This window comes from Urocitellus parryii, chromosome 11 (assembly GCF_045843805.1).
Source record: "Urocitellus parryii isolate mUroPar1 chromosome 11, mUroPar1.hap1, whole genome shotgun sequence".
Classification (NCBI taxonomy): Eukaryota; Metazoa; Chordata; class Mammalia; order Rodentia; family Sciuridae; genus Urocitellus; species Urocitellus parryii.
Window position 1 is genome coordinate 11,906,854 of NC_135541.1, and position 24,482 is coordinate 11,931,335.

Genomic DNA, 24,482 nt, shown 5'->3' on the forward strand with positions numbered 1-24,482 from the left:
AATCCAAAGATAGAGAAAACCACAGAAAGAACTACAGTCACCGAAAACCTGTGCACAGTGGAGCTCCCGGGGGCCACCCGAAGGCCAAGCATCACGGAATGGCTGCTCGATCCCACCCCGGCAGTTAGGAGAGAGGGCCAGGAAGAATTCTAATAACCCGGGGAAGTCTGGGGTCACGTTAATTTTTTAAAAGAAAGAAGAAATTACATAGAGCCTATGGCTATAACTAACCAAAAACCACATGTATGTGAGAAATGAAAGGACTTATAAAATATCAAACTGTTACAACTGTTTTTTTTCCTTCCATGACCCAAGCTTTTTTATAATGAAGCTTTATTAAGCTGAATCATATGAAATTGCCAGTGGTCAACCACTTCTGGCTACAAAAATGGCAATTTTGTGTAGTTCAACCTAGTATTTTAATAATTAAAATAATTCTGATAACCTCAGGCTTTCATAGAATTCATCCTTATTATATATCACCACCACTCTTTAACATAATCCTCACATACACGTGGGTACACAATCAGTCTTAAAGTCATCCTTAGAATTTTGTAATCCAAAAAAGTAGAGAAATCCTGCTAAAAGGATTTAAAGTAGCCGACAGAAAAACAGCTAGTGAAAGTCGGTTGCACCACCACACTTCAGATCCCAAGGGCAGAACCTCTTCAGCAGGACAGAAGAGCCAGCAAGTAGAGCCCGGGGGGGGGGGGGGGGGGGGGGGGGGGCCCACCTGGGAAGTTCTACCCACATTTCCCTCTCGCTTCTGCCTGCTCTTCCAAAGGCCTCCTCAATCTTCAACCAGGACCCACTTTTCCAAGCCAGCATCTTAGAGGAAGTCCACTTCCTTTTCTGGCTGTGAGACGAGACTAATTTTATTAATGAAGTACCCCGATTCCTGGTACCCAGAAAAAGGGCTTAGAGGAAGAGAGGAAGGAACACTGAAGAGCAGGCTGAATAAACCTCTGTTTGGGTGGAACCTCTTTATAATATTAGCACATTCACAGAAACACCTGGATGCATCTGTGCATCAGACACTTAGCCATCTCTCTGATAGAACTGGGGTGGGGGGAGGGTCCTCCACTTTCCAAGGTACACATTTCTACGTGGTTTACAAAGAATATGTATATGCTGGGCATGGTGGCGCATGCCTGTAATCCCAATGACTCAGGAGGCTGAGGCAGGAGGATTGCAAGCTCAAGACTAGATTGGGAACTCAGCAAGACCCTATCTAAAATTAAAAAATGAAAAGAGAATGTAATTCGGTAGTAAAGTATCCTGGGTTTAGTCTCAAATACTGGGGGGGGGGGGGAATCAAATAAATAGAATAAGTATCATTTTTTTTCTGGTACCCCAGATCTTTTTTGTATTTTATTTAAAGACAGGGTCTCACTAAGTTGCTCAGAGCCCTAGCTAAATTGCTGAGGCTGGCTTTGAACTTCTGGTTCTCCTGCCTCAGCCTCCCAAGCCGCTGGGATTACAGGTATAAGCCACTATGCCCACCTAAATATTACTTTTGCAATCAGAAAAGCTATAAAGAAATTAGAGTGTTTTTAAAAAGAGAAAATGAGAGACCTATTTTGATAGATTTATTCTTTTAAGCTCCCTACCACCCCTTGCTCAGCCTCCCAGGACCTACTTTACAATTCCCAAGTGGCAGAGTTCATTGGAAAAAGGAAAGGGTGGGAGAAACTCCACTGCTTTCACACCCACACTAGGGCTGAGCAAAGACTAGAGCTTCGCCTACAGCCAGCCACACTTCTTCTCAGGGGACGGACATGCTACTTCTTCAGGATAGCCCCCTCCTTCAGGAGAGCCTCTATAGCCATCTGCAGGCAGCCAAGGACCCTGACTAAGACCCACTGTTGGTCAATGATGGCCACAATGCTCTGAATCTGTACAGCATGTGATCTGAAATGCATTACTGGTCTTTCTGGAGGGGAGCACCGGGAGCTATACTGGCCTTTACCTCATTCTTTCTTCAAACAGTCCCAGGAGGTAGCACTTGACACTGGACTGACCCAGCAAGCAGCACTTTCTCTCTCTCACTCCTGAGGCCCCAGCACAGCACGAGCCTCAAAGAATTGCTAGTGGGTATGAGAATGAATCCCCAGGGCTCCTAGGTGAAGTGACTCGAACCAAGGTCACCCAGGCAGTAAGCACAGGTAGCAGAGTCGACATTCAGGCGCCAGCCAGCCAGGTTTACCATGGTCTCTGCTGCTTTGGGCACATGGGGAACAAGAGAAGCCTCTGAGATCAAGTGTTGCCTCTTCCTTCCTCCAGCCCTCCCCCATTCCCCAAAGCTCCCGACAGAAGCCAAGCTTCACCCCATCTGAGCTGGGCACTGGCACCTAGGGGGCATGGGCGGGGGGGGCGGTGGCTGTGGGTGTGCTTCACAGAGCAGCCCTCCATGGGCGTTGGAGGCCATGAGCATGTCAGCTAAGCTGGCCTGCTGCTCACCTCATTCCCAATCCCAAACCCACCGGGACCCTGACCCCCAACTTGAGCACTGGGGGCGTCAGTCTATTTTTAATAAAAACCTGAGTGAATTTTTACTTAAAATAAGACTTTTAAATGTTTCAGAAAACAACCTATTTTTTAAATAGCCACTGCAAAAAGGAAGACTTAACTGAAGATGAGCTTGAACTGAGATAACCTGAGTAGAAATATGAACTTGACAGTCAACTGGCACCGTTATAAGGAAATTACTTAACCTCAATGAGCCTCAATTGTTCTCATCTAAAACATTAGAATAACCATCTAGATCATTAGGATGAATGAAGATTAAGTCAGTATATTTAAATGAGCTAATGGTTTTCTTAGTGTCTTGAGTACTACTCAGGGCATGCAGGGCAATCCATCAATAAATGCTGTGTCTGTTAGTTCCAATAAGGGCAATATCATAAAAATTACTATACAAGGCGGCTTTAAAAAGCCCGCCTAGTCCAACAGCCTCATGACAAAGGGGGAAACTGAGGCCTAGGGAAGGTAAGTATGCTGGGCAATTTCCGCTTCTCTAGGAAGCAGTTACCATGATGCCTCATACACAGCAGGACCCAGAAAGCACATGGGACATAAAATACCACAATGGAAAATGACATTTATATTTAACCAATCTGCTTAAAAAATCATTAAAAACAGGTCCAGTTTGAGGCTGAACACAGTGCCTGTAGTTCCAGCTCCTTGGGAAGCTAAGGAAGGAATATCACAAGCTCCAGGCCAGACGACCAACTTAGACCTTGTTTCAAAATTTTAAAAAATGGGTCAGGGGTGTAGCTCAGTGTGAGCAGCTCCTGGCATGCAGGAGGCCCTAGGTTCAAGCCCCAGTATTGCAAAAAGAAAAAAACTAAATAAAACAAAATATTCAATTTCTCAATCATATGAGCTCCTCTTCAAGGGCTCAAGGGCCACAGGTGGCTACAGACAGGGAAGATTTCACCAAACAGCCCCACCCACCCCATTCGGCATAGGGGACTGAACTCCAGGGCACTCTCCCAATGAGCCACATCCCCAGTTCTTTGTATTTTTTATTTTGAGACAAGGTCTCGCTAAGTTGCCCAGGCTGGCCTTGAACTTGTGATCCTCTTGCCTCCTCCTCTCAAGTCACCTGGGATTTCAGGTGTGCGCCACGGTGCCTAGTAATTAAAAACAACAGACTTGGTTTCCTAAATCCTAATGCCCATTAGCAGTACTACAAGAATGGTAAGACCTCACTGGCCTTCTTGTTTTGATACAAAACTGAATTTTCTTGCCAGGTTCAACCTCTCTCAGAAAGTTCAAAGCAGCGTTACGACTGGAGACTGGCTGAGGTCTAGAAGGCCGTGGGGACTGAGGACGGATGAAAGTCAATATGACACCGATAAAATGTCCTCTCTGCAGCCCCTGCACTGTTGTTCTCCTCATCGGCACACTGGACACTTAGCCAGGGCAGCCACTCTCTCACCGAGACTCGCTGCCATCAAAGTACCCGAAGAGGCTGCATCTCTTACCTCTACAAAGCACCTGTGGTTTACAACAGGATGTGACTTCTTAGAAGTTGGTAAACAAGCTAATTTCCTCTACAATTGAATTCTGATGCCAAAAAATACTCCTACACCCCACCTAAAACCAGCACAGCCTCATCCGCACCCTTTTAATGGCCTGGAAGGCAAGAAACCCTGCTAGCTACAACATGACCCAGGAAGCAATGCCTTCTGCCAGGACACGAGGCCACCATGTCCACCTGCACCACCTTCCTCTGGGGTCCCAGCAGCCTGGCACCCCCTCAAGGAGCCAGAAGGCCACTGGCACCTTGGGTCCTTCTAAGATACATGACTTAAATGCACCTTCTCATATGGTAGAAAGGCCCTTTAAAGGACAGAAGGTAAAGAGGCAGGTGTGAAATATTTCACTCTACCCAACAAAGGGGGAGAGAGACTTCATTTGTATTTGCTTGTTATGCTTTAAGAAATGAGGAAAGAAAAAGCAATCCATGTCCACACCAAAACTCAGCCATGAAGATGTATGGCAAAATTATTCATCATCTCCTAAAACTGGAATCAACCCAAATGTTCATCAACTGATGGACAGATGTTCACCAATTGCTAAGTGACACATTCATATCATGAAACACCACACAATGCTACACAATAAAAAAAAAAAATACTAATACCTGGAGAACTAGGGGAGGGAAGGATGGGGAAGGTTGGTGGATAAGTTTTAAGAGTTAGGTAAATCAATAAGTTCTGGTATTCTACTGTATTAGTAAGGTGACTATAGATATTGATAATGTGCTGCACATTTTGAAAAAGCTAGGAGAAAGGATTCTGAATGTTTTCACAAAAAAGAAATGATACATGTTTGAGGAGACAGATGAGCTCCCTGACATGAACATCACAGGACACACTGACAGAAACATTACAGGGCACGCCAATAACTACAACTAGTATGTATCCGTTAAAAAAGAAAATATGAACACTTGCCACTTGAATCTGAAAGAATTCACACAAAATGGAAGAGTCAGGTGCAGTGGCACATGCCTACAATCCCTAAGGCCGAGGCAGGAGGATGAAAAGTCAGAGGCCAGCCTCGGCCACTCAGTGAGACTGTCTCCCACAGGACTGAGGATGCAGCTTAGTGTAGAGTGTCCTTAGGTTCAACCCCAGTAACAACAAAGGGGGGAGGGTTAAGACAAAGGGCCATACATTCTATGATTCTGCTTATATGAAATCACAAAACAGCAAAACTACAGCCACAGAGCGGACCCTGGCTGTCAAGCACCAGGTGAGAGAATGCAGAGCAGGTGCGGAGGCACAGGTCTTGCCATCTCTGTCTTGCAGAACCAGGGATCAAACCCAAGGCCTCAAGGATGCGACAGGAAGCCAACACACTACTCCTGAGCCACACACCCAACCCTTTTAATTTTGAGACAGGTTCTCATTAAGTAGCCCAGGCTGGCCAACTTGCCACCCTCATGCCTCAGCCTCCCAAGCAGCTGGTTCACAGGCATGTGCCACCACACTGGGCAACAGGAAATGTTTTAGGGCAAGGGAATTATTCTGTAACTAGATCATGGTGGCAGCTACATGTTTATTACCAAAATTCAACAAATTGGACACTTAAAACTAGTGGATCTGGGCTGGGGATATAGCTCAGTTGGTTGAGTGCTCGCCTTGCAAGCACAAGGTCCTGGGTTCAATCCCCAGACACACACCCACACATACACACACACACAAAAAAAAAAACAAAACAAAACAAAACAAAAAAACCACTAGTGGATTTTATTATGTAATACCTTAATAAAATAATGAGGGAACATTTATAGGATAATTATTATGTTTAATGGAAAATAAAATGTTTAAAAATAAACATAAAAATGAAATATTGACAGTGGTCCTCTAGGGATTTGGGGTGGCTGGGGCAGAGAATGAGGGAGGGAACAGGGTCAGGAGATTTTTCTTTATACAGTGTTTAGGTGTGCTATGGTCTGAATGTTGCTGTCTCTCCAAAATCCACATTAAATCTGCACCCCCAATACAAGATAAGAGGTGGGGCTTGGGGAGGTGAGGAGGTCATGCAGGCTCTTCGCACGTGAGCAAGGTTAACATCCTTGTAAGAGAGGTTGAAGGGACGCTCCCAGTCCCTTCATCTGCTGGCACCTGGATTCTGGACTTCCAGCCTCCACAACTGAGAGCAATGCATTTCTGCTGTGCATAAATTATTCAATCTAAGGTATTTTGTTGTAAGAGTCCAAAGGGACGAAGACGCGTATGTATTTTTGAAATCTGCTCTCTGTCCAGAAGCCAGCGCTCCCTGTCCTGAAGTTTGGGCACCATGTTAGAAAAAGAAAAGCTGCCATTTATTCTGCACTTAATACACCCCAAGTGCTATTACTCATTATTATCTTATTAATAATGATAAAACTGACAGGTGTGGCGCATACATGCATTGTCAGAGCACGAGGAACACAAGCCAGGGAGCCACGCCCAAGTCTACAGAGCTACAAGTAGGGAGAGACCAGGATTGTAACCCAGCCCGTCTGGCTCCGGAAACCATGATTTACACCTTCGTCCAATACCAACCACTACATCATCCAGCCTTGGGGACGGGGCGTCCACATCAGACCAGGCAGATCTGAGGTCCTGGTTGCCAACACCACAGCAGCAATTCCAAGAGGGTCATCCCTCCCCCACATTAGAAGGAGGAGCCAAAGGGAGGCAGGGATTCAGGACCTGCCTGGCCCCAGAGCCTTTCCTCCCTACATGGACCAAGCTGCTGGCCAGTACGTGGCGACAGCTGAAGCCCAAATACAAACACAAAGCACATGTACAAACTGCTCCTGAGCTGCAGTTTGGGGTGGGGGGCACTTTACCAGAGATGCTTTTCACCACTGAGCTACACCCCCAGCCCTTTTTGTTTTGAGACAGGTTCTCACTAAGTCACCAAGGGCCTCGCTAAGTTGCTGAGGCTTGGCCTTGAACCTGTGCTACTCCCGTCACAGCCCCTCGAATCACTGTGATTACAGGAACCCAGGCTGATCTGCAGTATTTTTAAATCTCTTACCTCTTGAGCCATGAATTACACATCCAGGTCAGAATTTTAAGGTCCCTCATGACCCAGGTGCTGTCAGACCAACCAGGGACCCAACCACAAAGGGGCCACCAAAGAGCATCCTGCAATTCTTGACCCTGGAGGGACCCTGGTGTTCACATGCAGAAGAAATCGAGGCAGAGGAGGAGGGGACAGTTCAAGACCCCACGGCACATCAGCTCCAGACACCTGCACAGTGCGCTCTATGCCCCTCAGCATTTTCAGGGTATGCTGCGCAGACAGACTGTTGGGGTTTGAGAGAGGTTTCGGGGGGACATGGGTAAATGAAGCTTATCATTACCTATTTTTAATATGTACACATAAAGTTTAGCTGGCACATTAAACATGTGATTTTGCAGATGTTTCTGCTTAGGAAGAGGCTACAGTCGATTGTGGTGCTAGGCTCAAGCCAAACATTAAATAAAGGGAGCACACCAATCCAGCAAACATTGTGCTGGGAGATGGCCAAGTCGGCAAACATGGCCTGCAACTCCCTGGGTTTGCTCCAGCAGCAGCTAAAGCAAGGAATAATAAAAGGAAAAAGAAGAGCAGGGAGGGGAGGGGGAGGGGAGCAACAGAGGGGCAGAGCCTCACCCTGGTGGAAAGGAGACTGGGCAGCCAGGTCATGGATGTGCCTGCCGTCCTCTGCCCAAGCTAGTGCAGGCTAAGTCGACAGTCCGGGCACCCCCAATGTGCTCAGGTCCAAAATTCTGAAGACCAAACTTCAGTGGTCCGGAAGCAGTCCTAGGTCCCAGGCCCCCCTCCCCACGCCCCATCTCAAAGCTGTCGTACCAGATGGCTCCCTCTGACTGCAACGTCTGAGCCAGCAGTAAGAGTTCGACCCATTTCCTGGCCTCAGTGATTCAGATGTCACAAGCAGACTGTATTTTGCTGCACTCTTCCTTTAACTCCCTTACAGAGAGAGGCCAGAACCCGCCTCGAAGCGTCCTGGTTCACAAGAGTCCAGATTACCATGACTGCTTTGGTAACACCCCACGAGGCCTCCCCACATCTGCATCAGACATGGGAGCTGGAGCCTGAAGAGGCAGCAGGGCAGGGCCCACAGGGGAACGAGCCCTCATATGACCACCAGGGACACCTCAGTCCTCATGGCCACATGGAGCCAGACCACCCCCCAGAGGGAGGAGCCCTGGGCTATTGGAAGACAGGAATAAAGTGACTCCCCAAACATCCTCTGGGCAAGAGTCCCGTATTTCCTAGAAAAGCAAATACAGGTATCATGCTCCCCCAGCCTCTCCCCACAAAACACCAGTTGACGCAAGGAAGAATCCATTTAAATCTTACGCTTAACACACCATCACTGTAAATCCTCTACCTGTGAGGGCTACCCAGGACAGGCTTCTGGCCACTTGTTACATGCAGATTCTGTATTTCCAAGTCGCCTACTTGATACAATTTATTTTTAACTCCAAAACCAATACAGTCATCCTTCAGTATCCAAGGGGGATCAGTTCCAGAACCACCCACCTCTCCACTCCATCCCACCCCCCATAGAGACTAACTCCACAGATGCCTGTCCTTTATATAACACAGCTAGTATTTGCATGTACCCTATACACATCCTCCTGTGGACTTCAAATCCGCTCCAGTTTACCTGTGATACCTAATATAATGTAAATGATTTGTAAATAGTTATTATTCTATATTACTTAGGAAATAATGCTCAGAAGTTTGTGTGTGTTCAGTGTGAACACAATCTCCCCCCACCAAACTTCTGATCTGCAGCTGGCTGGATACATGGAACCCACAAATGTGGAAGGTTCTCCTGACGCTCTGATGGCCATTCACAGACGTGCAGAGCAGTCAGAACCTGAGCAGCCCTGGGTTTGTGCTCCTGGGTGAGGATGAGGAGGTGCTGCTGAGTTCTCCCTGCAGTTCTCATACTATGCACAGGCGCCCTTGCCATGATCTACTTCAGTGTGCACTTTTCCAATTTTTGTTGATTTTGTTATTTTCAAAGCCCCCAAAGCTTAGTTCTGAACAGCTGCCTAGTGTCCCTAAGCACAATGAGGCTGCGATGTGACTTATCTAGAAAATACTTGCTTTGTTCAGGTGTCAGTGTGTTGTTCCTGACTTCCATATTAATTCATCAACAATATATATTAAATAAAGCAGCCTCAAACAGAAACACAAATAAAACAGGTTATGCTGCCAGGTTCGGTGACCCCTGCCTGTAATACCAGTGGCTCAGGAATTGAGACAGGAGGATTGCAAACTTGAGGCCAGCCTCAGCAACTTACTAAGATCCTGTCCCCAAATTAAAAAGGGCTGAAGATGTAGCTCAGAGTTGAGCACCCTGGGTTTGATCCCTAATAGCCCCCAACATCACACAAACAACAACATCAACAACAACAACAACAGGTGATGCATAATCAGCTGATAAAGACACTGTGACCAAGACTGGGGATGTAGCTTGGTGCCAGGGTACCTGGGTTACACTTCCAAGGAGAGCAGACAAAGGGGAGCTAATTTTAAAGAAAAATTGAGGACAGTTCTGGCATAGTGATGGATAGGTAAAACTAGGAAGGCTAACCTTAGCACAGGCCATCCTGTAAGAAGGGAGCCCTCTCGACTTGACCAGGAAGTGCAGCTAGGGAGGGGAGGGAAGATGAGACCAGCTCAGAGTCCCCGAGGATGGCACAGGCAGAGAGGCGGAGAGCTCCTGTTAGGGCAAAGTGCCCAGGAGGAATGGAGAGAAAAATGCTTATTCCCTTTAGCCCTATACCCACTCCTGAGGACTCAGCTCAAGGAAGGGATTCAAAAGGAGCGAAGAGGGATACAGAGATGATAGACAGATGCCGCTCTACCTAGCAGCACAGTAGAGGGCCTACGACTCCACTCAATCCTCATGATACCAAGGCAGGTGCTCTTAATGTGAATTTCTTGCAGAATACAGACCACCTGTGGATTCTAATCTGCTCAACACTGTCCATCACACACGCTTTTCACGCTGTTCCTGGTCTTCACGTTGCTACCTCCCTGGCTGCTCACACCTTGATGCAGCGTGCCCTCAGCCCACTGCGGACGTCCACTTTGTCCAGAGCCTTTTCACTGCAGTCCCTGTCTCCCAGGTGCATGACAACAAATCAGGAGCTACTATTGCTCACAGAGCCCAGGATTGAGCCTGGCAAGCCTGTCCCTAGATTTTTCTTTTATCTCAGCCACTGGCATCCTGGACTGGTCAAACCAATTGCCACGCAGCTCTCTCATAACGCCACACTGAAAAATGTGGTCCTTTCCAAGTGTCACTGGGGAGACCAGTTCCAAGATGAACTTTCACCTGTGAAAGATGAGCTTTCACCTGAGTTTATGTGGCAAAAAAAAACAAGAGTGCAGAACACTGACTCTACAGGGTTAGGTCCTAATCCCAGATGCTCTGGGGGTTACACTGGGTTCTTGGACAAGCCCTGGCTCTAGGATAGCAAAGTTCCATGACATGGCAGAGGTTGCGGAAGGCTTTCAAGTCAGAACAGCTGGGTTCAAATCATGACCGCCATTTGTTAGCAATTACATAAAATCTGTAAAATTTAGAGAATTTTCTAATTTCCTAAATTCGTAAGATAAAGTCCTAAATTGACAGAATCCCATGCTTAGGAGAATTCAGTCCATGTAAAATGCCAGTTAAAGCGCATAGGAGCAGGGCACTTGGCCCATGAGCTGGGGCCTGATGGGTGCTGTGAGTATTCACCAGCACTGTTCCAACTCCCCCATCACCTGAGACCATTTTCCCCATTCTTCTCTTTTCCTTAGAGATGCTGGAGTAAGATCCAAGCCCCACAAAGCACTTTGAGCTCACTGTACAAAGCTGTAGGACTTGACTATGTCCTGCCAATTAGTTACATGGCAGGAGGGCCCTTCCTTGAGAGCCTCGATGACCAGTTCTTCTCAATAATCAATGTGCACCACGAGGATACAGTAGAACCAAAACAAATGCAGAATCCTGGGGAAATTCTCAGGAAATTCTTCTGTGTTCCCCACCTGGAACTCAGAAAGCTCAGAAACACGGGAATGCCTTGAAAACCAGTTTCATAGGAGGCAAAACAAAGGAATTCTAGCCTTGGATGATGCCTCAGAAGGAAGTTTTAAAAGGATGATATAATGAAATCAGGGTGGCTAAGAAAATGCGACAACTGGACCTATTATTTCCCAGGAATATCACTCATGCAAAAGAAGAAGAGAAGTAACAGAGGCTGTCAGACACTGAGCTAAGATCCTACCATCTTGTGGGCAGGCGCGGTCATCCAGCCTGGAGCTCCAAGCTGCCTGAGATCAGAGGTCTCCTTCAGTACCTCTGGATGGCTTCATCCTTGGGGATGAACCTGCTACGCCCTGGCTCATTTCTGGCAAGTATGGCACAGCCAGGACATGAAGTAAGTCGGTCCCGAGTGTAGATGCCAGCCTGGTCAACCACAGCCCTCTCCCCAGTAGGCTCCATTACCTCAGAAGCACCTGAACCTGCACTGAGGAGGAAGAGAAAGGCAGAGGGGGAGAGAGACAATATAGCACTCGTGGTCTCAAAGAGGATTCCAGACCCCAGTGCAGGTCAGAGGTGACTGTGGAAGACAAGGCTACTTTCAAATGAAGACCCGACTACTGAGCACATCCATTCTTCCTAAATCTGAAGCTGGGCTCCCAGGAAGGGAGGGCTGGAAAAGGCTGGTGGATGGGTGCTAAGTTACAGTTAAGTATAAGAAATAAGTTCTGGTGTCCTACTGCCTAGGAGAGTGACTAAAGATAACTATTTTGTATGGTAGGTTTCACAAAAGCTAGAAGAAAGGATTTTGAATGTTTTCACCATACCCACACAGAAATGATAAACCTCTGAGTAGATATGCTTACTCTGATTTGAATGTTATACAACATATACATGTATGAAAACATCATCTGGTACTCCATCAATACTTACAATTTTCATGCCCATTAAAAATATAAATATAAAAATATAAATAACAATAAAATTGGAAGAAATCAATAAAAGACTAAAATACAGTTAAAAAAAAAAAAAGGTGGACTCCAAGTCATCAAATCAAAGCCAGGGACAGCCACCAAACACACTTCATTTTCAACTGCAGATTTTTAACAAACACTAAAGAACTCGGTTGCGATCCTCAACATGAAGCACCCTCCTCTGCGAGGCAAGCACTCCTGGACCAGTCTCCAGGCAGGTTTGGAACGAGAAGGGACTGGGTTTTGAGACCACCTCTGCCTCTCACCAGCTATGTCATCTCGTCCAAGATACCTCACCACCTCTCAAGCCCCCATTTCCACATCAGCAAAATGGGGACAAGACAAGGCTACAGCAATGATTCCATACATTGGTGTCCAGGACGTTCAGCACCCAGAGGCTGGCCTAGGGCAAGTCCCCTGTGGGCAATGTGCAGAGGCGTGGCCAAGAGCAAACACAAACGGGAAGGTCAGGGCCTCTCCTTAAGCTGACCTGTAGATTTACAGTGTTCCTTAATCCAGGGGTTTTTAGAGCCAATCCAGTGCTGCTACTGCACGTGACAAATGATGGAATTTCTAAGGACAGTAAAGAGCCCATGTCAGGTGTCCATGTGTGTGGCCTGAGCTCCTGCGCTCTATATACACCATTCTTACTTAGTCCTCTCTCCTGCCGGTGAAGATGACGACAGTGTGTTCATCTGCCTGACTGGGAGGCTGAGGCTGGAGGGGTGAAGGATGCGGTCAGGCTGCGTGGCTCTCCTGCACCCACTGTTTTCCACAGCACCAATTCTCTCCTCACCTTCCTCTATTCTTCCCCTCCTCAGACACCGGAGCCCCAACACTCCACACACCTTGAAATCAAACGCATGTCTACAACATGTATGCACAAACCCCTGAGGCAAGGAAGTCTGTCTGTGACAGTGGACAAACACAACACAGGCCAGCAGAAGCCAAGGGCACCTATGAAAACTGCCACCTTCAGAAGGGGAGGAAATGCACTCCAAAGTAAGCACTGTCCCGGCACGGGGGAAGGAGGTCACAAGGAAGTCTCATAAGTTCTATGCCTTGGTCCCCTCAAAAGCTCTGGGTACCAAATGCAACTGGCACACCAAGGCTGGTCACTTGCTCTTAGACAAAAAAAAAAAAAAAAATCAAGCCATTTTCCAAAAAGAGTGGTTTATTTTATCACCTGGAACAAAAGTCCCATTTCAAACAGCTTGCTCCTGGAATGGCAGGCGTGCACTCCACAAAGCCAGCGAGGGTTTGCAGTTCACCCCGACACATAGCATCAGCACCAGGGCAAACTCCCTCCAGCTTCATGAAGCAAAGGGGCATTCACATGTGAAGTCCTTTTGGCTCTAATTCGATGCAGAGAGTCCATGTCTTGCTATTATCAGTGTTAACAGTGATAGCTAATACCACCACAAATCTGGTTTTACATATATTAATTTGTTCAATCCTCATAAAACTCATCAGAGATAGCTTCTTTTGTGTATGGTGCTGGGGACTGAACCCGGGACCCTGCTCATGCTGGGCATGCGCTCTACCATGAAACACGGCCCCAGACAGCAATCACTTTTATTCTTACCGTTTCATGAACAAGGAGACCAGGAAAGGAGGAAAGGAGGGGCTGGGGTTGTGGCTCAAGCCATAGCGCGCTCGCCTGGCATGCGTGCGGCCCGGGTTCGATCCTCAGCACCACATACAAACCAAGATGTTGTGTCCGCCGAAAAACTAAAAAAAAAAATAAATCAAAAAAAAAAAAAAGAAAGAAAGGAGGAAAGGAACTGCCCAAGGCTGCATGGTTCAGACGTGATCCCAGGTTTTCCAGTTCCAGCTCCTCCCTTTGCCGTCCTCGACTCAGGAATGGAGACTGCCTGGGACCACTGAGAAACCCCACAGCGGCTGGTCACAGGACTTCAGGCCAAGTGCTCAGCACCCGCAGCCCTGTCAGCCATTTCAGGATCACTGTTCTCACCACAGTCAGTTCCACCCAGGCCCCAATGCCACCGTCCTTGGGGCCAGGAGTGGCACAAACAGCTACAAGCATTCTGGCCTCATCCCTGCCGCAGACCCTGCTCAGCTCCTCTGTCCTGACCAACAACCCGACACTATGACTAGTTTGGCCTCATGAAAAGCCACATCTGCGGACAGCTCAGGCCTGAAAGGACATATGGGTGTTGCAAGGGGCTCACGCTAGTGTTTTCTATTAGATCAAACCACACAAAAAAACCCATTTTGACCTACAAAAATGACCAATGTAGGTTGACCCTACATGGTTCAACCTGATACAGGAAGGGAGGCCTACGGCCTGTGCCGGGGACACTGGCCATTGCTACCTCAGTCACAACTCTGAGGGGAATCATCATCTAACTTCCCTCCTAATAATAAAAAACAAACTTACCGGGCAGAAGGGGAACCCTCCACCTGCCTGAGGTCAATGATCACTAGAGCAGCTCACCGTGCCTCTCCCCTCCGAAGCCCTGCGCCTTACCTCAGACCAGCTGCTAAGGGCTGAGACGGGGCTTCAGAAAAAAGGCAGCGGAACCCTGCAAGGCTTTGTCAACCAACAGTCCCCCAATAAGGGTTGTCACAGTGAGTACACAACGCGCTGGCACTCATGTCACAAGCAGAAGCTAGGGATGCTGGCACTCCTGCACAAAGACCTGTGCTGCCACACCACCAAGCGCACCCCTCTGGTGCGAGGCCAAGACCCAGCCAACGCTTTTACACGGCAGGTGTCTTTCTAAACACTGCAGCCCACCAAGATCCAGCTGCTTGCATTTCAACCACCTGAACCAAAGCAGACTTCCAGACCAGATCCAGACCTCTTCAGCCACTGCGGCTGCACCTCCAGGGAGACCTCCTGGCCACAGCTTCCTCATCTGTAGTAAGCAGCCCAGTGAAGCAGACAGCAGGATTCAACCAGCATGAGCTTTCAAGTGGGTTGGGCTGCAAGGTAACTGGCACTACCAGGCTGGTGCCCTGGGGCAAGCCAGTGCACCTTTCTGAGCTTGGGTTTCCTTATCTGCAAAAGGAGGAAACAGACTCCAGGGCTGGGGCTGAGAGAAGGGGAGCTGTCTGTAGGCTTCGCCCGGCACAGGAAGCAGCTGCTGGGACTAATGGAGACTCCAAAGGTGAACATGGAGTGTCCCCTGGAAGGAAGGATGATGTTTCAAGGCAACTGCCAGTGCCAGTACCGCCAGCGCACCCCTCAAGACAAAGTAGAGGCTCAAGTCACAGGGCAACGAGGGTCTGCACCCACTGTGCCTCAGAGAGATTTCAGGTGAGGTGCTGTCTTCGGGGTGCACCCTGAGGGACCAGTGACACTCACATCTGAAATCCTCTAAAGGACAACCTGATCCAAGCCTGCCAAGGTCACCAAGCAATAAGAGAAGCAAAGGACAGATCAAAACAAACTGGAGATGGGTCAGGGAGAATTCCAGAGTGGTCCTTCAGTGGCTGTACTGCCCTCAGAGGGTGTGGCAGACAAGAGCTCCTCCTCCCAGTTTCTGAGCACAAAATTGCAAGGCAGGAAGCTGCACCCACGAAACCAGAGTCGCACATCAGGGCCTGAGCCTCAGTGCAGAAGCCTGGAGGAGCAGCACGACAGGAGCAAGCCAGACCCGAACTCCCCACCTGCCACTTATAGCTACAGCGAAAAGGGAAAAGGGCATTCAGGACCACCAAGAAATGCCACAGGCTCCGTTCTAGCTGGGGGCTGCTTGCCCTGCATTTGCCCCAGCACAACGGGCAGAAGCAAAAGCATCTTTTCAAATCCTTACAGTAGTCACATGCCGCATAAGATGACTCCTGAAGGACGGCTACAAAGACCATGGTGGTCCCATAAGACTATACCCCTAGCAACATCGTAGCCATCTCAGTCCTATAAGTACATTGTTATGATGTTCCCAAACCGATGAAAACTGTCTAAGGACTCTCCCTAGAATGTGTCCCTATCCTTAAGTGATACACGGGCTATATTTTTGGTTAAAGATATTTTAATTCACAAATGTAAGGTCTGGATTTTCTTGTTTATAAGACCAGTAATGTGGCCAGGCGTGGAGGTGCACAACTATAATCCCAGCGCTCAGGAGGCTAAGGCAGGAGGATCTTGAGTTCAAAGGCAGCCTCAGCAAAAGCAAAGTGATAAGCAACTCAGTGAAATGCTGTCTCTAAAAAATACAAAATAGGGCTGGGGATGTGGCTCAGTGGTCAAGTGCCCGAATTCAATACCCACCCCCCAAAAACAAAAAAAACCAGTACTGTGAAATCAGATAATGGTTTCAGGGCAGATCCTAACTCACTAGGGTCCTGTGAGCCAAGAGGAAGCTTCACAGAGCAGATTAACAGAAGTTCAGAGCCCATGGAAGCAACAGCCCGTAACCTCCACTGTGGGAAGAACACTGGGCTGGGTTCTTCTCCACTCTGGCTTAACCAGACTCACTCCTAAGACTGCCATTCTCAGACCAGGGACTCACCTCCAGGGGGCTCCGAAGGGCCGGCACTGCCTCCCAGAATGGCTGGGAAGTTCAACAAAACACTAGCCATGGACCCATGTTAGTAAGATCACTAAGGAACCCAGACTCCTCTCAGACTCACACCGCACCAGGCTTGTCTACACCGCTCACCTGTGAACTCACTCAATCCTCACAACTCCTCTGTGGCAGGTGAATGGTAAGCCCAGGGACACTGCCTTGGAAGAAAGAGGACTAGGGAACAGGAAACCGATCACTAGAAAGAGGCAGTGAAGGCTCCTTTCCACAGGTTTTGAAGATGTCAGAAACAGGCAGGGTGGCAGCAGGAGGAAGCTCGCCGTGTCCCCTGGTACAGCTCCACCATGCTGGCTCTGCCCTTGTCCCTGGGCCTTTCAGAACCTTAGGTGCGCTGCTTTCCCTGCCTCCTCTACTTAACTTGAAGACCAATCGGAGGTCTACCTGACTGCTCGGCAGGTGCATGAAAAAACCCGATAGAAAAGACACCAGAGGCCACTCAGCCTGCAGCGGGGACATGCGTAAGGGGACAGCATGAGAACCTGTCTCGAAGGGCTGTGTGGGATAATATTAACAGGCAGCCAGGAAAACCAGCTCCTGCCACTCCTACAGCTGCCCTACAGTCACCCCCAGCAGACTGGGGGTCTTGGGTGCTTCACTGCGCCTAGAGACTAGAGCTCTGGGACATGACGAAACTGGCAGATATGAGCCAGCTGGCGTCTGGCTGATCACTGGGCTAACCAGGCTGGAATCCCCATTCAGTTGTTAATGGGATATCAAGCCTTCGCAGGCACCACTATCTAGGATTTAAACTGACCAGAAATAGCTGTGTGTCCACGATAAACTGTCCAATCAGAATGTCTACCCAGGGGAGCGCTGGGGGCAGAAGCATGCTCCTCAACCCAGAGGTGGCAAATCTCTGTCTCTCACTCTGCCTCCTATCTTTATCTCTCTCTCCCTATTCCTTCCCTTCCAAGCCCACAGCCACAGGGACCAGAGCCCACATAACCTCACAGGCTGATGGCCAAGAATGCCTGCCCCCTCAGTTCTCTTTCACCTCCCTAGTCCTTCCTGCGTGCCACAGCAAGAGGACTCTTCCTAAAATACCACTACTCTGCCACCTCCTCAAATTTCTACCTGCCCTGTCAAAAATGTCACTGGCTCCACACTGTCCCAGATCAAATGCAAACTCCTTAGCTTAGCAACTCAGGCTTCGCACACCCTCACTCTGGTCTACTCTGCAATCCTCAGACTCACAAGGCTAACCCGGCCCCTGACCTTGGCTTTTGTGGAGTGGACTCTCACTGTGCCCCACCCCATCCTCTGCCTGGGCAAGGTCTGCCCAAGCTTCAGGCCCAGCACTCAAGCTGGCTGGGGATGGGTGGGTGGCAATCCCTGGAGGAGGCGGAACGCTAACCTCGCCTACATGCACACAGCCCTTCACAAGCCCCTTCCATTAGTGCTTCCTTCAGGCCGCACTTCACTTTTCACACTCATCTTCCCCCCCACCCCCCGACCCCCTGAATTAGAGGCTAGGGATTATATCTTCTACCCGTGTCCCTTACACTAGAGGACTCAGAATAAGACAAGTAATAACCGCTGCTAATACCATGTGCCAGGCTGGATTAAGGACATTAAAGTTTTCAATTTCCTTTTCCCAGAATCCCTATAAAATGATATCCTCACACTGCAGTTCAAGAAACTGAGGTTAAAGGAGATGGGATCTTCTGTGCCAGACAGGACTCAGTTCACAGATGCCCTCCTCCAAAGCCCATGTCCTGTATCACAGCTTTATCCTCACCCACTCGGGGTTCATGAGGCACTTAATAGTGACAGGTAGCCAGTGCAAGGTGCGGCAGACAGGGCCCCTCCTCTCAGAGCAGCTCATCTGCTCTGCCCAAGTCTTGCTCTTCTTTTTCCAAGACTGGAAGAGGGCAAGGATCCTCTACTTAAAAGAGGCCCTATTTGCACAGACACAGCACAGGACTAAGAAGAGCACATGCTCGGCTCAAGGAATACTATCTTTTGTGGATGCAAAGTCTTAAGCTCAACTAATGAAGATCTCTGTTCAAAGCCCAGCCCAGCCCAAAGTTAAGCACACTTCAAAGCAGCCTTCAGCTGGCAGTAAGGAGTGCAGGCAAGGGGCCAGGGCCTAGAGTCGAAAAACCCAATTCCTCCATTAGCTACAGGGGGACTAACCACATACTCCTTTGCACCTTATCTGCCACCATGATGATAAGTTACTCTCTACACAATTATGGGCACTAGATAAAGTCAAATCATTTGACATGCTATCTCATTTAATCTTCCTCATAAGGAGGTACTCCAAGTATAACTTCTTATACTATGCTGCCTCCCACCTAAGGCTGAGCCTTCCTCACTGGCTGCTCATGGAAGCTGTGAGGGTACATAGCCTTGTCTATCCTGCTCATGGCTGGCACATGATCCAGGGGGCCAAAGCACTCAGCACAGTGACATGACCAACCCCAAATGATGGAAGCTGGGAGGGCACACACGCTTCTCTGTCTTGCTCATCACTGAGTCCATGGTACATAAGCAGCAGAGTAGCCAATGTGAAGTCTCCACCTCCTCACATGGAAACATTAACCTGTAAAAGCCTAAGTCTGGGAATGGCATTGCTTTAGCTGGTTCCAACACAGATGCTCCTGCAGTGCCATCCTTCAGGTTTCCACAACCCACCGTTACTGGACGGACCTGCAGCAAGGGGAATGGAACAAGATCCTGTACTGTAGGCCCTGCCTCTCACAGTCCTGCACAGTAATCAAGTTGCCCCAGAGATGAATCCCACGCCTGCCATTCACACTGGTCACCCAAACCCTGGAGCTTCAGGTTCCTTGTTAAGTTAAACAGGGACTGAGTTATAACCTGTATCACGGTTCAGGATCACAGCAGATCCTCAGTCAATGGCTGAGACCAGGCTGGAAGGGCGGGACTTCTGCAGCACTACAAGATTGCACATCTGGTGAGAGAGTATGTGAGATGTGCAGAGGAACCAATTGCAAGCATCTGCAATTCACGTTCACTGCAATGGGAGACCCAAGAGCAGGCACACCCCAAAATGCCTGGGACTGGAGCCTGGCACAAGCCCCAACCTTATCTTGTTTCCTGTCATAGCTCATGCTCATGTGCTTGCAGTTACACGAAACAGGGCTTTTCCTCCTTAAACTTTACATAAGAGTGACAGTGATCAACCCCCCAACGTGGAAGCTGTGAGGGTGCATAGCCTTGTCTATCCTGCTCATCGCTGGCACATAAGTAGCCACCTCACACATACATACTTCAGGCCCCACCACACCGCCGCACCTCTGTATCTGCCAACAGTAAAATCTCCCAGCCTGACAAGCAGGATTCAGGATTGTCAGGTACCTGCCCTGCTACCATATCCCTGTGCCATCAGTTATCGGCCCCCCCTCCCCCACAGAATGTAAAAATATAGGACTTCTCTATAAATAGGGAGATCTGCTTCAAAAGCATGGCTTATCATCTTCTTATTCTCAAACTATTGATCCTTGGCTACTTTCAGAAGCATTTCACCAAAAAGTGGCCAGCTTTAACAGGACTGTCTAAATACAACTATGTATCTTATCCACACCAGAAGACCACCAAGACAAGTATCAACTCTATTGTTTTACCTTGTAATATGAGGGGCTTCTCCTATCAGGTCCTGTTAGGCAAAACCACCTCTGGGTTGGCATGACAATTCCAGAGTGGCCCCCTCCAGCCCTACCATCAAGTACAGAATTACAGCTCTCAGAATAATCCCTAAATTAGAAGCTACAGTTGTGTTAGGAAAAGTGCTTTGAAACTGCAAAGTGGTAAGATTATTACCTATTAAGGTAATGAAAATAAATTTCATTTGCCTATACATTCTTAACAAGGAAAGTGAAACTGATGCCAACAAAAATCATGGAATTCACCCCCAAATCAAATGCATTTTAGATTCTCAAACCCATATTTTCCTCAATGGAAAACTGAGATCTTTTTTTTCTAACATCAGGACTACTGAAAAGCTGGGCCTTGGTGTCTCTTGCCTATAATCCCAGCTACTCGGGAGGCTGAGGAAGAAGGATTGCAGCAAGTTCAAGGCCAGCCTGAACAACTTAGCCAGCCATCTCAAAATGAAGAAAAAAAAAATTAAGGACTAGGAATGTAGCTCAGCACCAGAGCTGTTGCCTAACATGCAAGTGACCCCTTGATTCAATCCCCACCAGTGAAGGGGGGGCGGGCAGGACCATGTTGGTCTAATTCATTTGCCTCTGATGCAGACCCACACTACCACTTCCGTCCTGTCCCAACTATCTATACTGATTTATCAGTTTATATAAATAGGGAATAAATTTAAAAATAAGCAGTCAGAAACTATTTGTGAGCCTACAGGACACCAAGAACACGTTACTGAAAGACATGAATATGAAATCCAAGTGACTTAAGTTCACAAACATGAACACAGACATATTCCAAGTCGTTTCTTTTCTTTTGAGATGGGGCTTTGCATTTTATTATGCTGCCCAGGTTGGCCTTGAACTAGTGATCCTCCTGCCTCAGCCTCCCAAGTAGCAGGGATTAGCTGGGATTACAGACACAGGCCAATGCACCCGGCTTTCCAAACCATTTCTCTCACTGCCAGATGCTGTTCTGGCCCACAGGGAGGGATACAGCCATGGAAAACACAAGACAAAAATCCTGGCCCCCAAGCAGCTCAGGTTTTGGCCCACACTAAATTGCCTGAATGACCACATGACTTCTCTATTAAATAAGACTTTCTATGTAAAGAATCTAGCATATAATCCAAAGACCATAAATGCTGCTCCTCCCCTGCCACATTTGAGCACCCCATTATTATGTTTCTAAACAATTTCGTTATATCTTTGGACATATAAGCAGCTTGGTACAATGGGAAAAACACAGTTTAGAACTGGCCAGATGTTATTCCACTGACATAGCAATGCCCTGAATGTGACTCCTCCTCCTGAGCCTCAGCTTCTTCACCTGTAAAATGGGGACAGCATATACCCAAATCTGGATTAAATAAGCTCACTCAGGTGTGTGGCACAAGGTAGGCCCTCTCCTCCACCCCTTCCAGTCTTTTCAGATTATCAGATGAGAACCAAGGCCAGGACTCTTTGTCATATGCTCCTCCTGGGTCATTACTGGCACTTTCCATCACACTCAGAGAACTGCCCCTCCCTATCTGATCTACCGCCCTGAGCACCCCATCTGGCCACTCCACCCATCCTCCCTTGATTTGCCCTGAGAGCACATTTAGAAAACTTCAGTTAAAGTCCTCACCCCAAACTATCCCGGACAAATCCTTCTTGGTCAAGCTGGGAGCCAGGCCCACCCCCCCACAGGCCAGGTTTCAGCCTGTAGCAATAGTATTAAAAATGACAACACCTCTATTTTTAATCAATATACAGGAAAGCATCAAGAAAAAACTAAGCCGGTCTGAATTAGTCACCCAAGTTCTACAGCAACATCCTTTGATTAAACAAGGAACTGAGATCCTCAAAACCATTTGGGGCCCAAAGTTCACATGCAAATAACTGCCTGCACTGGACAGGAGGCACCAGCACAGGACCCTGATGCAGGAGGTGGATGGCCTTAGCTCTGACAGTTCCTTCTTCAAAGCTTCCTTGATCACATGAGGCAGAAGCCCTGTGACCCTCCAACCTGGGTCTCCCCTACAGATGGTTCCACAGTTGGTTAAGTGGCAGGCCTACCTGTGGGGGCCTATGTGAAGCCTGCTGCCTAGAGCCCACATCGCCTGCCTTCATTACCAAAACAAACACCACGAGTGAAGCTAGATCTCTGCTTCAAGTTTTGCTCACCTGATCCGAAGCACCTCCATAATCAGCAGTTCCAACCCTTACAAGCTGACAGTTTAGGGGGAAAGGAAGGCTGCGCCTGCTAGGGTGCATTGTGTCCAGGCCATATGTTGAGCTCTGAGCCCGGTGGCTCCCCCAGGGCTGCGGCCTCACAAGGGGGATTGTGCGTTCATCCCAATCCGGTGGGCTCCCCAACCCTCACCCTTCTGCTCCCACTTGGGCTGGGGCGCGCTCTAGCATCTCACTGAATCGGCGGCCGCGGGAAGGGCCCGGCGCTGCCTTCCGGGCACACAGATGTCCATCCTTCCCTCCCTGGCTCGCTCACCAGAAGAGGCAACCCTGGAGCCCAAAAAGGGATGGCACCCCCACCCCGACCGGGGTGTTCACTCCCGTCTCCCCGGCTTCCAAGAGGTTGCGAGAAGGGGCACTGGAAGTGAAGGGGAGGGGACACCTGGGTCGGGGGCAGTCCCTGATGGGAAGGTAAGGCCTGGGACAGAGGGGGGCTGACGCAGGCTTCGTTGAGAGTGGTGAGAAGTCCGGGAAACCTGATCGAGGGGGTCCTGTGGGCAGGGAGGCCCAAGAGGGGGCCACAGCAGAGGAGGAGAGGTCCACACTGAAGACCAAGGAGGAAAAAGAAGAATTATGCCCGAGAAGAGAAACAAATCTAGGTTCAGGTCACTTGAAGAAGGGCTGTCGCGGGTACGGACTGAGGCCACGGAGAAGGGAAGGAGTGTGAGGGGAGGGGGGCCTAGTCTGGGCCAAGGCAGGGAGAAGCGACGGACTGGCGTGGACCGCAGGGGCCCTGGTAGAGGGCCCAGCCCGGGCCAGGGGAAGAAGAAGGGGGACCATGGCTGGGTCACTGGAGGGGGGTCCCTGGCCTGGCCCATGGGGAAAGGAGGGTCCAGCCTGGGCTCTGGGGGAGACTCTCCTGGACTTGCAGGGGGAGAGTAGGACTCCAGGTGGAACCTAGGGCGGGGACGGCAAAGTCACCGGCCACCCAGGCGCCCCGCGGCCCCTCCCGGGCCGGAGGGAAGGTGTGCACCCAGGGCCCGGGACCCCGCCCCTCCCCCACCCCGGGAACCCACCCTCCGGAGCCGGGGTTCGGCGGGGCAGGGGGACGCGAGCTCGCGGGCGGGACCGAGGGGCCTTTACCATGGTGGCGGCGGCGGCGGCGGTCCCGGTCCCGGCGTCTGTGGCTCTCCCCCCCGCAGCAGGGCCCGGCGCTTCCACTTCCCCGGGTGCCCAGGAGTGAACATCCGGGTCAGCGCCCCCCTCCCCCCGCGCCGGGCCGCCGCCACCTTCCTTCCCCGCCCCGGCCCGGGCCCGGGCCCGCCCCCCACGCCGCCAGCTCCCGGCCAATGAGCGCGCGGGGCCGCGGCGATCGCCAAGTATGGAGCGCGGCGCGGGGGGCGGAGCCCCGGCCGGGCGCGCGGGGGCGGGGCCTGCGGGCGGGGCGGGGCGGGGCCGTGCGGGCCGGGCGCGGCGCCGGGCTGGAGCCCGGGGACTAGGGGTCTCCTGCGGCTGCGACGCTCGGCCCCCTAGTCTGTGGCTGCATAGCTCGGGGCTGCAGAGGGACCGCTTTCACCCGCCGAAGAACCCCCAGGCGAAGATGCGGAAGGTACTAGGCTGGGAGGGGACTGTCCCTCAGCGCCCCACCCGATGCACGCGTTCACGCCGTCAGTGGACCCGGAACTGGTGAGGACAGCGGATCTACCCAGCCCAGCCCGGCCCAGCCCAACTCTGAGAGAGAGGTCCGCGAGTGGAACCTGACATGGAATCCCAGCGCTGCCGCCTGCTACCGGTGGGGCCCCGTGGGACCTGGAGCCCAGCACTGCACCTGAACCTGGTCTCCAGAATCAAAGAGCTTTGGGCTGCACCCTTTATTGAGCACCTATTATATACCAGGCCTTGTTTTAGGCACTAAAAGATGATAGAGGTGAATAAGACATAGATTGCTGTCCTACCTGCGACAGGGTAGTTATGATGACACAGGTGAAGAGATCAGAAATGTGGGCTCAATAAATACTAGGTCATATGCAACCTTCTACATTTTCTACAGGGATTCAGCTCTATGGGGCTGCCTTCCTCCACACAGTAGCTCAGAATTTTT

General features: G+C 49.8%; 1 protein-coding gene across 2 annotated transcripts in view; it reads right to left on the minus strand.

Annotated features, from left to right (window-relative positions):
- Capzb (capping actin protein of muscle Z-line subunit beta) overlaps positions 1-23,632 on the minus strand; it is a 116,476-nt gene extending 92,844 nt beyond the window's left edge. For both annotated transcript variants that reach the window (XM_026400801.2, XM_026400800.2), the window contains exon 1: positions 23,525-23,632. In XM_026400801.2, coding sequence (XP_026256586.1) covers positions 23,525-23,527 — 3 coding nt within the window. In that variant the 5' untranslated portion in view covers positions 23,528-23,632. The remainder of the gene's footprint in view (positions 1-23,524) is intronic.
- Positions 23,633-24,482: the final 850 nt, after the last annotated feature.